Raw genomic sequence first — 17,265 nt, 5'->3', positions numbered from 1 at the left:
CACTTAGGTACCCTAGTGGCTATTTTCTCTTTCTTTTCTAGGAGAACCCCCCCCCCCCCCATAACCAGATAGATTCCAAATCCTCTCCCTTGAGGAGTTCCTGTCTACTGTCATCCTAGGCTCCTAGGCCCTCTAATAAGTCTCTACAGAGTAAGTCTCCACATGATCCTTTGTAGAACTTTGAGGAAGGATTTGATTAATTTTTCCTCTCCCTGGGAATACTTTGGTCACATCTACAGATATTACTATTCCTAAAATAAAGGTCTTAGGAATAAAAAGGAGGCAGTCACAGCAGGAGACAGGCCCAGCAGCTCTCCTGTCTGTTTGGCTCCTACTTGATTCTAGAGTATCACAACATCAAAATCCTCTGCAAGTTTGAAAATGAGTCGTTAACCAGCTTTTATGTCATGGTAGCCATTTGGGGAAGAAGAAAAGAATGAACACAATTTACTAACCAACTTACTGTTATTCAGGATTACCCTGTCTGGTCATAGAGCTAAGAAAGAATATAAGCTATGGAATGTCTCTCAGAAGGCGGGCCATCACAGCCATACTTGGGAACTGTGTGCTCAGTGATAGGCCTGACAATGAGTGCAGATAAACTGAGAAGAGCTGCACACAGTTGGGAGAAAGAATCAGAGACCCCAGGTTTGGAGACAGACAGTTCTTCAGTATGGCTGCATTCTAGAGAAAGCTCATTGATAGAGTTTTCCATAAGTGGTAAAGGCACAGCATTGAGAGTGCCCTCCGAGTCTGCAGGCGTCTGTTCAGTCTCCATTTGTATGAGTGGAAAAGCAGTGTGAGTACGTGAGCTGCTGAAGCTACTGCCTCTTTTCCCTGGTTTCCATCAGTGGGGATGAGGATATATACACCACTTGATATCAGTGGAACATGGTGGCTTAAGACTTAGAGGAGGACTAAACGTGCATCTTGATCTGGCCAGCTATCACTATTACTTGAGAGACAAACTTGTCAGTTTCCTTGGACTGAGTACAGTAGGGCAGAGTTAGGTCAGAACAGGAAAGGTACACACACAACACAGCGCGCGCTGTGCTGAAAGGTTTGTCAGGTTTTGGAGATTCAAATTTCCCCCCAAATACTGCAAATTAATGTTTTTATTTTTTAAAAATTTCCATTGTTTATAAAAAGGTATGTGTCGGGGAGGTGTAAAAGAGAGAAAGAGAATTTATTCTATATATTATGTGGTACATTGAGAAGGAGCTATATTTACAGTCTCATCATTTCCGTTTTAGATATACACGTCCCCAGACTCATTCTTCAGTCTCAGGTAATGTACTTGACAAAACCTATTGAGGCTAACTTGGAAATCAGTGAGAATAAATATAAATATCTAGTCTTTTTTCTGAAAAGTATCTGTTATATACGTGATAGGTGATCTGTAGCTCCCTGCCTGCCTTTTTTCCTTTTTTGCAGTATTGTGGGCTAAACCAAAAACTTTGTGTATCAAACGCTAGGCATCTGCAGTGCCAGTGAGCTGTGTTCCTGGTCACTGTGCTTGCTTTTGTTTTGTTTTAGAGACAAGGTCTCACATAGCCCAGACTGACCTCAAAGTCCTTATGTAGCCAGAGTTGACTGAACTTCTTGCTTTGTAAGTGCCAGGAGTGCAGGCATGTGCCACCAGGTCCAGCTAACAGAGGTGTACTTCCATGCCCTGTTTGTGTTTTTCTTGAGGTCTCTTTATGGTACCCAAGCTAGTCTTAAACTACTAACCCTCCTGCCCCAATTTCCCAATAACTAGTATTACTGCTATGTGCCACTACACTTAGTGTGTGTGCTTGCTTGTTAATAAATAAAAGTCTTGGGGCTCAGAGGTTAGGAGCACTGTCTGCTCTTCGAGAGGCCCTAAGTTCATTACCACATGGTGGACCACCACCATCTGTAATGAGATCTGGTGCCCTCTTCTGGCCTGAAGACATTCATACAAGTAGAATACTGCATACATAATAAATAAAAATTAAAATTCTTCATATGTATATATTTATTTTGGCAGGAAGGTAATTTACTGGGGATTAAATGCAGAGCCTCTCTTGCTAGTCAAGTGTTAGCTATAAATTACGTATTTCTCCCTTAAACTAAAAAAACAACAAAAAAAAGGGAATTGTTTGTTTGTGTTGTTGCTACTGTAGTGCCACCTTTCAGCGCCATGAATGAACTCTCAAATATGTCAAATATATGAGTTTTCCTTTTTTGCATTTGAAGGAGGAATTAGAAGGTCTTCATCGATGTCTTATGTTGATGGCTTCATAGGAACATGGCCTAAAGAGAAAAGGTAAAAACAAAGTTATTCTTAGAATAGTCACGTTACCAAAAATGCAGGTTTATCTCGCTCTGCTCTGTTGTTGTAGTTAGTCAGCTTGTCAAAGCAAGGTTTCCGCTAGGACCTAACTTAGAAAAGGACAGATGGGGATCATAGAGGTGAGGGGGTTGAACGGAACAGAGGCGAAGCAGCCCAGGCTCACCGTGGGGTCAGCTCAGCAAGGCGTGAAGAGTGAAGGGGGGCGCGGGCGTCCCAGCTGCTCGATGCTGTGTTTAAAGTCGTCTCTTTCCTATAGTTTCTTAAATGTTTTGTCTTCACGTCTTTTTTAGAACATCAGTACATGGCGTTTCATTTGACATTTCTTTTGATAAAGAAGACAATGCACAGAGCTCCACTCCAAACCGGGGAATCATCCGCTCTGTTAGTAATGAAGGGCTCTCTCTCACCAACAGCCGTGCCTCCAAACACATTAGGAAAAGCTTGTCCTTCAAGCCGGTGAACGGAGAAGAGGAGGAGAGCATCGAAGAAGAGCTTCATGCCGACCCGCACGGGGACCTCCGGTCTCACGTGCCTCTCAGCACCAGTGCACTGAACACTAACGAGAATACTCACTACAAGCTTCCAAATGGGGCTCTACAAAATAGAGTGCTTCTGGATGACTTTGGGAATCAGATAGAAACACCAAGCATTGAGGAAGCATTGCAGATAATCCATGATACTGAAAAACCGCCTCATACACCGCGGCCAGATCAGATCGCTAATGGCTTCTTTCTTCATGGTCAAGATCTGAGTATCCTGAATTCAAATATCAAGCTAAACCAGTCCAGTCCTGAAAACATGACTGACACGAAAGGGGCCTTGAGTCCCATAACGGACACGACAGAAGTCGACACCGGGATTCACGTTCCTTCAGAAGACATTCCAGAAACCATGGACGAAGACTCTTCCTTGAGAGATTATACTGTTAGCTTAGACTCCGACATGGATGATGCATCTAAATTTCTTCAGGACTATGATATAAGAGCCAGCAACCCCAGAGAAGCCCTGAGTCCTTGCCCAAGTACCATCAGCACCAAGTCCCAGCCCGGGAGCAGTGCCTCCTCCAGCTCTGGGGTGAAGATGACCAGCTTTGCTGAGCAGAAGTTCAGGAAGCTGAATCACACGGATGGGAAGAGTAGTGGGAGCAGTTCGCAGAAGACGACACCCGAAGGCTCAGAACTGAATATTCCTCACGTCGTTTCTTGGGCTCAAATTCCTGAAGAAGCAGGTGTGGCCCAAAGTCGGGACACTACACAGCTGTTGGCTTCTGAAATGGTGCACCTTAGGATGAGACTAGAGGAAAAGAGACGTGCTATAGAGGCCCAGAAAAAGAAGATGGAAGCTGCTTTTACCAAGCAGAGGCAGAAAATGGGAAGGACAGCGTTCCTAACTGTTGTGAAGAAGAAAGGGGATGGGATTTCCCCTCTCCGAGAGGAAGCAGCAGGTGCAGAAGACGAGAAAGTGTATACCGACCGAGCAAAAGAAAAGGAGTCACAGAAAATAGATGGACAGAGGAGCAAGTCTCTAGCAGACATCAAAGAAAGCATGGAGCATCCTTCCGGCAGATGGCTGAAGTCTCCAACCACCCCCGTTGATCCCGAGAAGCAGTGGAACCTGACAAGCCCTTCAGAGGAGACTTTAAATGAAGGAGAAATTCTGGAGTATACAAAATCCATCGAAAAGCTAAATTCATCCCTGCACTTTCTACAGCAAGAAATGCAGCGCTTATCCCTTCAGCAGGAGATGTTAATGCAGATGCGGGAGCAGCAGTCTTGGGTGATTTCACCTCCACAACCCTCTCCACAGAAGCAGATCCGCGATTTTAAACCTAGACAGGCAGGCCTGTCGTCAGCTGCTGCACCATTCTCTTCTGACTCCCCACGCCCCACGCATCCATCTCCTCAGTCTTCTACCCGGAAGAGCGCATCTTTTTCTGTTAAAAATCAAAGGACTCCAAGGCCAAATGAATTAAAAATCACTCCTTTGAATCGCACCTTGACACCTCCTCGGTCTGTGGATAGTCTTCCTCGGCTAAGGAGGTTTTCCCCGAGTCAGGTTCCCATCCAGACGCGGTCATTTGTGTGTTTCGGTGATGATGGAGAGCCCCAGAAAGAGCCCAAACCAAAAGAGGGGGTTCAAAAGGACCCCTCAGAGTGCAAAGAGGGGGTTCAAAAGGAGCCCTCAGAGTGCAAAGCAACTTTGGGATCTTGCGACCACAATCCTGGGGAGAAGGAGATTAAACCTGTCGAATCAACAGTGTCTGAGGTGTTGTCCCAGCCCATCACAGAGACTGTGTGTGTGACACCAAATGAGGACCAACTGAGTCAGCCCATAGAGCCACCTCCTAAACCCGCTTTCCCACCTACTGCTCCTAAAAGTGTCAATCTGATTGAAGTTTCTCTATCCGATTTAAAACCCCCTGAAAAGGCTGATGTGTCTGTTGAGAAGTTGGATGGAGAGAGTGATAAGGAGCAGTTTGACGATGACCAGAAAGTGTGCTGTGGCTTCTTCTTTAAGGTAATACTAATGACACTGTTTAGAGCATCCTCCTGGGATGGGCCCCGTATGTTTTCTAAGTTGATACATTTACTTCTTCAGTGACAAAACAGCCGTTATACCTGAAATGTCTGGGCAAACCAGGCCTTGGGCTGTAGAAATACTAAGGCACACTGGCTCCTGCATGCATATTTCAGTGTGGACACAGAGCTGCACTCATCTACCACAGTCACTGCGCGTGCATTTAAATCATATTGTATGGTTCTCCACCACCCGTTCTCACTTTGTTGATACTGTTTTAGGAATTCATCTAGTTCCAATTGGTTTAAAAAAAAAAACACTCAAATTGCATTGTATTTAAATGTATGTTAAGGTTTTAACATTTTTTATCAACTTAAGTTGTACAGACTTTTTATCTCCTTGAGTTTTACAGACTTATCAGATCTTATAAAGTAAAATGTTTTTTAAAGGGTGTAGTAGTTTTGATCTTATCATTGAGATACAGTTTCTCTTTTTGTGTAGTTCTGGGAACCAAAGCCAATGCTTTGCATACTGAACAGAGCTCTGCCAATAGCTATACTGTCCACTCCTGAAAAAGCTCTAAAAACAGTTTTTAAAAAGATGTATACACGGCCTCTGGGCTGTGGTGTTACCTGCTTACGCTCTGCATCGTGGACCGCAGTTTGCTTTTCTATAACTAGAAATAGATGTTTGAGATTTGTTGTTGGTAAGGCACTAAAACCAACCATAGGTGATCGCTAATTCTATTTCGGAACAGATTAGGAATATCCATTTTAATCTTACTATCACTGTTAGATTACAGTAGTTAAACAGTACTTCTGCCAAACAAATGGCAGAGCCTTGACAGTATTCCTTCTTGATGAAGATCTTAGGCTTTATACTGAAACTCTATTTATACAGAAATAGAGTAAAGCTTTTCTTCTCCATTATCCAGTCACCACATAGAAGAGTATGTTTTTCACAATCAGAGCAGAGCTTGTGCTGTTCGCACTTGTTCCCTTTGATTCAGCGGCTGTTGCCTCTGGCCTGGAAAAGATGCTCAGGGTAGATTCACTTGGAAAAGTGCACCGAGCAGCCAGTCTGAGACCATACGATAGGTGACAAGTGCAGCAGCAGTGGGGGACAGGCACACTGACTGTTGAGACAGTGTGGTTTGCTTGTTCTGTTGTGACTTATTTTAAATTTTATCTCAGGATGCTTTTGTCCCTTAGGCCTTGCTCAGCATTTAGTCATGTAAGTCATGGTTTGTCTGTTCATCATGTAGAAGTACTGTTTTTTAGTAGATGACTACTAACACATAGCAAAGTTTTAAGTACAGGTTTAGAGACCTTTGCTGCCATTTTTCCTTGCCCAGAAAGGAAATGGGGTGGGGGTGGGGGGATGGGGTGGGTGGGCAGAGCATCCTCAGTGTAAGCTGTAAGATGTAAGCATCCATCCATGTCTGCATTCTTTTCCATCCTGTTGATGCCATCTCCTGGACATGGGCATAATTTCTTACATGGGTCCCCAGCCAGCCTCTACCTATACCATCCTTTTCTTTTTTCTTTTTTTCTTTTTTTTCTAAGACAGAGTTTCTCTGTGTAGCCCTAGCTGTCCTGGAACTCACTCTGTAGACCAGGCTGGCCTCGAACTCAGAAATCTGCCTGCTTCTGCCTCCCAAGTGCTGGGATTACAGGCGTGCGCCACCACCGCCCGGCATCCTTTTCTTTATGCTTTCTTTATGTCTCCATGAGCCTGGCTCTGCTGGAGATGCCTTGTTTATATTAAATATGGTTGGTTCTGAATAGTGAACCTATATCCTCCAGCATTCTGGGCAAGTGTTTATAAAGTTCAAACCTTAGCACAACTCAGGGACTTAAGCAGAATAACCCAGACCTGCTTGTTTAAACTCTTCTTGTAGCTTCTAGACCTTTCATGCTTCCTTGATTACTTAGCTGTCTCCACCGTGTGTCTCTGCGGAGTCCTGTGTATACTGACATTACACGTAGAAGCCGGTTTTAGTTACCCTGCTCATCTTTTCTTCTTCACTTGGACTGTGAACACGCAGGGGCACTGGTTCTTTCTACCCAAAGCATAGAGCAGCATGTATGGGTGGTTAGCTACATGCAGAAGTGCATGTTTACACTGATGGGTTTGATGTATCTTCAGACTTTCTCTGTTCACCATAAAATCTTTTTCTGGGCTCCCAGGCAGAAAAGAGACAAAAGTCCCTCTTCCTTGTGTGTGATTTGAAACCTGTAATGTCCAGCACATAATGCAAATGCGTTAGTCACTGAAACATAAGCATCCTCAAGAAATCATTAAGACAGCGAATCAGTTCTACAACTTGATACTTACACTTTGCTTGAATTGTAAGCACTACACTCTAGAGGCCTTCTGGGAACTGACTGCCCTTAGTCAGTCCAGGAGGTTTACAAATCATGACCAACTCTGAGAATGACAGAATTTCAGAAAAGGAAATTATGCCAAACTCTTCTTCCAAGTGACCTATTAGTCAAACTGTCAGTGCTTCAGCTGAAAAAAACAAAAACTAAACTGGAGACAAGCCCATGTGACATTTATGTGAAATGACATTTGGTGGCAAGTTTTGGAATGCTTCTTATCTGATTTTTCATTATAATCCAAATGTGATTTTGTAAATGGGAGCCAAACTCTGCTACTCTAGGTTGTTTGCTGGGGTGAAAACAAGTTATTTGGGGACCAGTGCGATGATTCAATGGGGAAGACACTTGCTGTCAAGTCTGACAGTCTGAGTTTGATCCCCAGAACCAACATTGTAGAGGAAGAGCATTGGCCTTTGCCAAGTTGTCTTCAGACTTCTGTGTGGGTGCCAAGGTGTGAATGCATGTCACAAGTGCACAACTGTAAGTTGTGTAAACAGTTGTTTTCAGGCCATGAGGTGGCCCTCCAGGTAAAGGCTGTGAACACCAAGCCTGACACCTGAGTTCAGTCTCTGAGAGCCACATGGGGAAGGAGAGAACAGACTCCTGCCCTTCCGCCAACTCCACACAAGCACAAACTAAAAAGGAAGAAGAAACACTTGTTTCTTTTTTCTTTTGATGGCCATTAAGTTTAAGGATTTCTTACATTTTGTGAATCATGTCCACATTTGGTAGGGTTGCATTTAGTTCAGGTTTTCAGATAAACTAGTAACTAAGATGTGGCTATGAAACATGAAAATATTAGAATCTAACTGTTCTTTTTGTTCTTAGGATGATCAGAAGGCAGAAAACGATATGGCAATGAAACGGGCAGCTTTGCTGGAGAAACGGCTGAGAAGGGAGAAGGAGACGCAGCTTCGGAAGCAGCGGCTGGAAGCGGAAATGGAGCACAAGAAAGAAGAGACGAGGTGAGGAGGCCGCGCTGCTCTGCGGCAGGACCAGGCTGGCTCTCAGAGCCGCAGGCTGCCTACAGGGCAGCGGCCAGTCGGCCGGCACCACTGAGTAACAGTGGTCTTCAGGAATGTTGGGGGATGAAAAGCAGCGAGATCGTTGTTGACTGTGGGTGGTTTTAGACATTCAAACTATTCATTTTGCTTGTCAGAGTAAAGGAGTATTAACTTTAAAAATTAACACTAATGTTTAACAACCATTACTTTAAGTAACTTCACCGAGAAACACACATACACACACAGAAAAATGACTAAAAATTTAAATATTCTCAAGGACATTTTAAGCCAATTATGTTTCCCCCAAGGTTCTGAAATACTTTCTTTCCATCAAACATGGTAACTCTTTCCAGTGTCATTTGTATTTGGTATATAAAATGACTGAGTCAGCCATTTGGTTTCTTAGACGGAAAACTGAAGAAGAGCGTCAGAAGAAAGAGGACGAGCGGGCGCGGCGAGAGTTCATCAGGCAGGAGTACATGAGGCGGAAGCAGCTGAAGCTGATGGAGGACATGGACACAGTCATCAAGCCTCGACCGCAGGGGGTGAAACAGAAGAAACCGCGGCCAAAATCTATTCACAGAGATCACATCGAATCTCCCAAAACACCAGTCAGAGGCCCTCCAGGTAACACCAGTTACTCATGAGGAGGTCTGTTCATAAACACCAGCTTGGTTTGTTACACTAACTTGACAGTGCTTTGGGAATACTAAATTGGATCCACGGTTTGAGGTGATGCATGATCTTATTTTGAAAACCAAAAATAAGCAAAGGAAATTTGTATTTAACCCAGGTGCATTGTGTGTGCATGCATATATCCAGTAGGTCAAATGTGAATGCTAAATGACTCTGCAGATGTAATGAGCTTCCCCCTAAGACAAGGCCTCATACAGCTTAGGCTAACGTCAAACTCACTGTATAGCCAAGGATAACCCTGATCTTCCTACCTCTGCCCCATAAGTGCTGGAATTACAGGCATGTGCTGCCGCCCCCTTTCTAATGCAGCATTGGGGATTGAATCCAGGACTTTGTGCTTGATGGGCAAGTAGTATTCACGAAACTACACTGTTCCCAAGGCATTAACTACTGTTGAAAACATAACTTGAGGATAAATGTCATGTGCATGCAAGATATAGGAAACATACCTGTACTTTGGTTATCACTGTTGTAGAGAACCTAATCCAGGACCTTACATGTGAGGTCTAAGAGCTCTACCACTGACTGTTTCCTTAAACATTGTTATCTGGACACTAAAGAAAATCAGGTCAAGATTTCAAAAGTTCCCCTTTAAAAATAGTCAAAATTATAATTTCTTAGACTTGAAATTTTCAGTATACATAATTTTTAGCCATTTTATTTAATGTACAACCATGGAAAATTTCTGAGAATTTCTACAGTTAGAGCTGAAGATAAAAATGTAGAGGTCCTTGAGGCTCTAGATTTTATCCCTATCACCGTAAAACTAAACAAGAACTTGTAAAGTTACTCTGGATTGGGGCGGAGGGTAACCTAAAGTTGACCAGGCAGTGAGCGTGTGCTTCCTCTTCAGCCCCAGCTGGCAACTCTGCCTCGGACTCTGAATTCTGAGGCTGTAGCAGTGAGCCTGGGTTGGTGATTCTTCAATTTATAATACTAGCTCGTGTGCTGAGGAGGTGGCTGGGACTGGCGGCATAACTCAGCGCTAGGAGCATTTGCTGCTCTCGCAGAGGACTGGGATTCAGTTCCCAGCACCCACGTAATAGTTCACAACCAGTGTTCATAATTCCAGGGGATCCAACACCATCTTCTAGCCTCCGTGGACACCGGGTATACAGGCACTACATATACATATATGCAGGCAAAAATTCATGTAAATAAAAATCAAAACTAAAAATCATTGGAAGAAGTTTTTAATTTTGCACAGAGGAATTAGATATTGCAAAATAAATGTTTCTTTCTTGAAAAAAAGCTGGTCAGGGTGTCAGGTCTCCTGACCACTTTACTTTTGAAACAGCACATTAGCTTTATTGTTGCCTAAAACTTGATTCTTAGTTAAAGTTGTGGATATATGCATGCAACATACTGTGTGCTTAGATTCAAAGTAAAGAAAAAGAAATGACAAAAGTTCAGTTGTCATTGCTGGTGTTATCTAATGAACAGACTCTTTTCTAGTTTCTTCTTTTACATTTCCAATTTTGTTTTTGTTCAGGATCACGAATTTACCGTGTTTTTTCAGTCTCTAGCCTCTCTTTGGCATCGCTGAACACAGGTGATAACGAGAGTGTTCATTCAGGCAAGCGGACGCCGAGGTAAGCCCAGAGCTTTTGAATGTTTTTCACAGGAAAGAATGTGGTACCTGCAATTACATAAAATATGTAAATAAAAATTATTTAGTTATTTTATGCTTTATAATAAGTGAAGCATCACAAATTTTTAGCTTTGCTAATTTAAGAGTTTCTGTTAAAATGATATGAGGTGGGGCCACTAAGATGGCTCAGGAGGTAATGGCATCTGCTGCCATGCCTGCTGACCTGAGTTTAGTCCCGGGGACCCACATGGTGAAAGAGAAATGACTTCAGCAAGTCGCCCTCAAACCTTCTGCACACACACATACACACTCCAGTTATTATATATAATACATATAATATAGTTATTGATTATATAGTTTATATAATTATATATAGATATATGATATAGTTATAATAAATGGTCTACTTAATTTTCAGTGCTCTTTTAGAATTTGAATGATTAAATAATAGAGAAAAATAAAATGTGTCTTCCTATTGAAGACAATGACATTAGAATAAGCCCAGAGTTGCTTGCTTATTTGAATGTAACATTTTGGAGCATTTGTATCTAACTCATAGATATAAGGACCCATGTACTCTTTCTCTAGCATATAGGCTTGAAAGATTAGTTTTACCTTGAATTAGAAGACCCACATCAAAATAGAGTGCTTCTGGGGCCCAGGAGTTCACACTGGACACTGTCTCACCACTCCATTGTGCTAGTCGCCAGTTCTCATATGGAAACAGTTCATTCCAACAGATACTTACAGTGTGCCTACTATGGCCATAAAGAAGATGCAGTATTAGCACTACCTCATTCTTAAAGCTCTAGGTTGGTTTGGTTGACACTATCACATGCATCCTCAGGAATTCAAAGATGCTTTTTCCTGAAACATAAAATGTAAGATATTCGTTGTTTAGGTCAGAGTCTGTAGAAGGCTTCTTATCGCCAAGTCGTTGTGGCAGTCGGAATGGCGAGAAAGACTGGGAAAATGCATCCACAACTTCTTCAGTGGCTTCTGGAACAGAATACACAGGTTAGTGTGAACATTTCAGGGGACCATTCTAATTACCTCATTAACAAGAACAGGCATAGGGTGCGGTACAGGTGTTACAGGTTCACCTTGCATCACAAACACAAGCGTGTGGTACAGTAAGGAGAGGGTCACTCCGAGGTGCAAGCCTCTCATGATGCAGCTGCACGGAAGGAGGCGGTGACTCACCCCTGGTGAGTGAGTGAGGTAGGTTCTAAATAAAACTAAATATGTAACTTACATGCCTTCAGCCCATACCACTGGCCATTTCTGTCTGGTAATTTGAGCTCAAGGAAACCTTAGAGAAGTTTCATCAACAAAATGTTGTTCCTCATAACTGTGTGAAGGAGATTCTATTCCATAAGGACTTCATAACTCTCCCTAACATCAAGACTTTAGTTATAATCAGCCTAGGTAACTTACTGAGACTTTGTCTCAAAATAAAAAAAGTAAAGTTTACTGGTGAAATGTTTGCCTAATTTGCATGAGGGGCTGAGCTTAATGATACTAATAATATCAAGGGAACCTAAAGGGAGGATCTCGAAGGTGTCATCCTTACTGTCCCTGTTCCCTTCAGCTCCTCTCCCAGCCTCTGTGGGTGGGCAGCACTGACCAAAGCCAGACTAGAGTACAGACTAGACTAGAAAGTGAGAGTACAGCTAAAGACACGGAGCAGGGGTGGAGGTGAGGAGAATGGGGCACCTGTGCACAGCAGAGGACCAGGAAAGAAGGGGGTGGGACGGCAGGAGAGGGATGGTCCTGTGCACCTATGGTTTTGCAGAGTCGGACGCCTTTCCACACCCTCAGTGGGCAAGAACAAGTTAGAAACTGTGTTTACTTTCCGCCTTCCCCTCCCCCTCTTTATTCTTTAGCTGGTTGGTACAACTTCCTATGGTCAATCTGACAGTCTTTCTTTCTTTCTTTCTTTCTTTCTTTCTTTCTTTCTTTCTTTCTTTCTTTCTTTCTTTCTTTCTTTCTTTTCTTTTTTTCTTTTTTTCTTAGTTTCCTCTGTCTGTCTGTCTGTCTATCTATCTATCTATCTATCTATCTATCTATCTATCTATCTATCTATCTATCTCATGTGTATGAGTGTTTTGCCCATGTGCATGTCTGCTCTCCACTTGCATACCTGATGTCTTCATCAGGAAGATATCAGATCCTCTGGGGTTACATAGAGTTAGAGCTGGTTGTGAGCCACTGTGTGGGTGCTAGGAATCAAACCCAGGTACTGTGGAAGAGCAAGCAGCCAGTGCCACCTCTCCAGCCCCAGTCTGACAGTGTTTAGTGTGAGATTGGACAATATTTCCATGTTGCTCCCTCTGCCTTTGTAAAGCTGAGCAGTCTGAACAACCTGGAAAAAAATGTTTTTTCTTTATTTTTGTGTGCACATGCCGAACTGGAAGACAACCTATATGTGTGGTAGTGCTGCCTTTGGATTTTTAAACAGGGCCTTGCTCTGGGCCCCTGGCTAGACTTGAACTACTTGTTTTCTGGATATTGGTATTAAAGGTATATGCCACCACAGCCAGCTGTGAGGTTTTGAAACAGGGTTTCACTTGCCTGTCTCCACCTCACCAGTACTTTTTCTTTTAATATAGTGTGGGTTCCGGGGTGTTGAACTGACATCCCTGTGCTTGCAAGAAAAATGCTGACTGACTGAGCTATCTCCCAAGAGTACCTTCTGACCTTTTTTACAAACTAAAGCCAAGTATGGTGGCTTCTAACTGTAACCCAAAGAGAGCGGCGATGAGTTTGAGGCCAGCCTGGACTGCATGGTTATTTCCAGGCTAGACTTAAAGTAATGTGAGTCAGTCTCAAGAAAACTAAAGTAAACTAAGAATTACTCTTGGGCCCTTTATACTTTAAGCTTACCAGTAAGTAATCTAGGCAGATTGCTAGAGAAGATTAAGAAGACAGTGTAACAGTTTCAAGCAATATCTTATTTCTAACACTGCCTTCATGAGACAGCATCAAAAAACAAAACAAAACAAGAGCATCCTCCAAATGCATCCTGTCTGAATACAACCATGTCATGGCTGGAGTGTAGCCACACACACCATAAGAGCTGGACATGGTGGTACGTGCCTTTAATCCCAGCACTTGGGAGGCAGGAGCAGGGGGATCTGTGTGAGTTTGAGGCCAGCCTGGTCAAGCTGGGGAGTTTCAAGACAGCCAAGGCTGTTGGCTGAGAAGCAGCTTCCAGTCAGAGCTCAGTTCTCTCTTGGAGAGTCGGCAGTGTGGCAGTTCTGTCATGGAAATCTGATAGTGTTTCTGTATTGGAAATGTTATTTCTATAACTGTTGTAAATGTTTCCTGCAGGACCAAAGCTTTACAAGGAACCTAGTGCAAAATCCAATAAACACATAATACAGAATGCTTTAGCTCATTGCTGTTTGGCTGGAAAAGTAAATGAAGGTCAGAAGAAAAAAATATTAGAGGTAAGCATGTTCTCATGAAAATTAAATTTAGGAGCATTTCCAAACTTCAGGAGTCTTCTGTATGGATGGGTGAAGGGGAAATACTGTGACAGACTGCTAGAGTTCGGGCAGCACGAGAAGGGTCTACAGTGATATGTATTAGTGTTAGATGGAGTTACTCTACTCTCAGAGCTCTGGAAGACTTACAGGTTTAATTAAAAGCCATGGAGAGACTTGGAAATGTGTTGGTAATGTCCGGTGGCTGAGCTCCTACTTAGCATGTGTAGGCAGTCCCTGGTACTGCCACAATACTAATAGAACGTTTGGTTTTAGACTAAATTATAAGTTTTAACCAAGAAATATTAACAAGTGTGTAATCGTTCAGTAACATGTTGCAGCTTCATTGTTATCTTGCTTTTGTTTTCTGTCCTAAAGGAAATGGAGAAGTCGGACGCCAACAACTTCCTAATCTTGTTCCGGGACTCAGGCTGCCAGTTCAGGTCTTTGTATACGTACTGCCCAGAAACTGAAGAAATCAATAAACTGACTGGGATAGGTCCTAAATCTATCACTAAAAAGATGATTGAGGGACTTTACAAGTACAATTCTGACAGAAAACAGTTTAGCCACATACCTGCTAAAACGTTATCTGCTAGTGTGGATGCGATTACCATTCATAGCCACTTATGGCAGACCAAAAGACCAGTAACACCCAAAAAACTCTTACCTACTAAAGCATAGGCAGCAGGAGATGCTTGCTTCAGAACCTTTGTGGTAAATTTGTACTTCGTCTTTCCTGCCTCTAGAAAATCTTTCTAATTGCCAACAAGATTTTTATCAATTAAAACTGGACCTTAACTCTGTTGTTGTGAACAACTGGAATGTAATCGCAGTATTTGGAATGCAGAAGATTCTTACTAGGTGATAAGTCCACGTGATGAAGGAAATGTTTTGATTCACAAGCAGAGGTTTGTGTGTTGCCAGGTTCACCTGCCTGTGCTAGAGAACTTGAAGCACTGAGTCGCATGGACATGGTGGGACATGGGCTTGAGGTGCGGCTAGATGACAATTATGTGTTGTATTTGTTTTAACCCTGAACTGTGTGCACATCTTTAAATGGATTTGTTGTTGTTGTTCCTGCTCTCTCTCCTGGGGGTTATTCTAAGCTGCCTTTGTGTTTGTTTTATATGGAGATCATGAAAGTAGAAAGTTCCCATTGAGAAGCAATTCGCACCTTTCATATGATGTAAAGAGAAACACTAGTGTTTGTTTTTTAGTAGCCCTCATGTTCTGATGGTGTTACAGCGTTTGCAAGAATCCTTCTAAGTATTTACATTCTGTATTTATTATCCACACAAGTATTAACGTTTCTCTATTAGTTAGGAGGTGTTGTAAAAGCTGCTGCTGGGTTCCCTGCAGACCATACAAGCTAGCCCAGAAATCCTGTAAGAAGCTGCTGATGAAATCAGTGCCGTTCTATACCACTTCTGGCCAACTCAGAATAAATTAGATTGTACTTCTAACAACAACAACAACAACAAAATACCACTTTCTATTTCTGTATAAGTACGTCACTTTATAAGCTGGCAGAAGTGGGTGACACCTGAGTGTTACCTTTCAGTATGAAAATGCAGGCTTCCTGGGCAGCTCAGGAGGCCTTTATATTTATAACCGATAGAGAAATTATATTTAGAATTTTTAAACATGCACAAAGGGCTACATTTTGATTTGAAAGTAGCTTCATGTTATTTTACTTATACTGAGTTTTCTTTCTTTTTATTCCTTTTCCAGTGGAACAGCTTAGATTAAGGACACACTTGAAATCTCCTCTATACGATCTTTCTTCTTTAGCAAGCATACCAGATGGTTAGTTGGGGAAAAACTTTATTCTCAGGAAAAGACTTGAATGATTGATTGTGTGGCCCTTTTATGTTTCAGTGTTGTGACAACCGTGTACACTAGTGGGGAAGACAGTGTTTATGAGTGAGAGAGTAGTTTGTTTTCTTTCATGGGATATAGAGATGAAATATGTACATTTCTCTAATTAAGTTCTTTGGAGAGGGAACTCATGTCTCACGTGATGTATTTACTTATTTAAAAAGAAGAATGGAATGGGAAGTCCCTGAGCTGTACTTTTCTATTATAAAGCCTTTAGGAATCAGTGCATCTGGGTTTTCAACATTTTCTCAAATGCTGTCAATATTTTACTGTAATTTATGTTCTTATATTTATGTATATTTGTTAAAACTGTAAAAAAATTTTCACAGATTTTTTTCCAATACCTGTGCAAAATGTATGTGTAGCTCAAAACTATTTGTGATCTACTGCTTGCATGTGAGAGACCAGGATATGTAACTCTTATATTTTAAATGTATACATACTGTGTATATATAAATATTAAAAATGGGGAATTTCACATTTTACCTTTCAGACACCAATTTTTATCACAATTAGAAAGAAATGGGCAAACAAAGACATCCTTAGGATAAGACTAGTTTAAAAGTTAGAAACAAACTTAATCAAAACAAGTGAATTATAGACAAAGGAATTTAATAAGCATTTTTTATTACTAACCAAGGTCTTTTCCCTACCAAAGCGGTCTCCTTGCTGTCACCTGAGTATTGAATAAAGAAAAGTCAGATGCAGGACCCTGACAGGACTCTGAACACTGGCCTGCCTATCTCCGTTCTTACATCTGTATATCCAGCAGCCGAGCGAATGTCTGGTGTCCACAGGTGTGATGTGAATATTGCCACAAAGTCCACTGCTCTCAGTATAAGATTTTACTTTATTAATGCAAGAGGAATACAGATATATTTCTTTAGTCTGCAGATTTTTTTATTATGGTGCAGCTTTTTAAATTATGTTTTAAAATTATACAAATGAAAATATGCCATTCCATAAAGTTTGGAGATTTCCATCAACCTTACTGAAACACAAGCGTTGTCATCGTTGGAGGTCAAATTACCATGGTAACTACTCTGTTAAATTTGCCAAATCCTTATCATGGTAACCAGCGTAGCCTGTCAACTTCTGCTACTTACCACAGCTTCTCAAGCTTTCCTCTCAGTTTCTCAGTTTGTTTTAGAAGGACTATTGTTTTTATTTGGCTGCTTAAAGCCATCGTCCCCTTCTTGGATGTGACTCATGGGCACTGTTGGGCAGTGTGCAGTGTGTGGCGTGCTTCCTGTCCACTCCAGAGCGCTGCAGACGGGCCGTGCTGTCAGGCTTGCTTGTTCCTGGTGCGGTGTAGTTCCCTTTTATTTGAATAAAAGCATGGCACCAACTGACGCCGATTCTTCAATAAAGTGTGTGTTGTCTTGTC

General features: G+C 42.1%; 1 protein-coding gene across 4 annotated transcripts in view; it reads left to right on the top strand.

Moving 5' to 3' along the window:
- Camsap2 (calmodulin regulated spectrin associated protein family member 2) overlaps positions 1-17,265 on the top strand; it is a 71,728-nt gene extending 54,463 nt beyond the window's left edge. For 2 of the 4 annotated variants that reach the window (XM_052199829.1, XM_052199827.1), the window contains 9 exons: positions 1,254-1,288; positions 2,221-2,290; positions 2,608-4,834; positions 8,047-8,183; positions 8,629-8,849; positions 10,438-10,510; positions 11,411-11,526; positions 13,843-13,961; positions 14,376-17,265. In XM_052199829.1, the coding sequence (XP_052055789.1) occupies positions 1,254-1,288; positions 2,221-2,290; positions 2,608-4,834; positions 8,047-8,183; positions 8,629-8,849; positions 10,438-10,510; positions 11,411-11,526; positions 13,843-13,961; positions 14,376-14,681 (3,304 nt within the window). In that variant the 3' untranslated portion in view covers positions 14,682-17,265. Of the gene's footprint in view, positions 1-1,253; positions 1,289-2,220; positions 2,291-2,607; positions 4,835-8,046; positions 8,184-8,628; positions 8,850-10,410; positions 10,511-11,410; positions 11,527-13,842; positions 13,962-14,375 lie in introns of all 4 variants that reach the window. The other 2 variants (XM_052199828.1, XM_052199826.1) reach the window with 1 other exon arrangement.

Source organism: Apodemus sylvaticus, chromosome 12 (genome assembly GCF_947179515.1).
Source record: "Apodemus sylvaticus chromosome 12, mApoSyl1.1, whole genome shotgun sequence".
In the NCBI taxonomy this organism is placed as follows: domain Eukaryota; kingdom Metazoa; phylum Chordata; class Mammalia; order Rodentia; family Muridae; genus Apodemus; species Apodemus sylvaticus.
The sequence above is the reverse complement of the archived record's forward strand: the minus strand, read 5'-3'. Positions and strand labels throughout refer to the sequence as shown.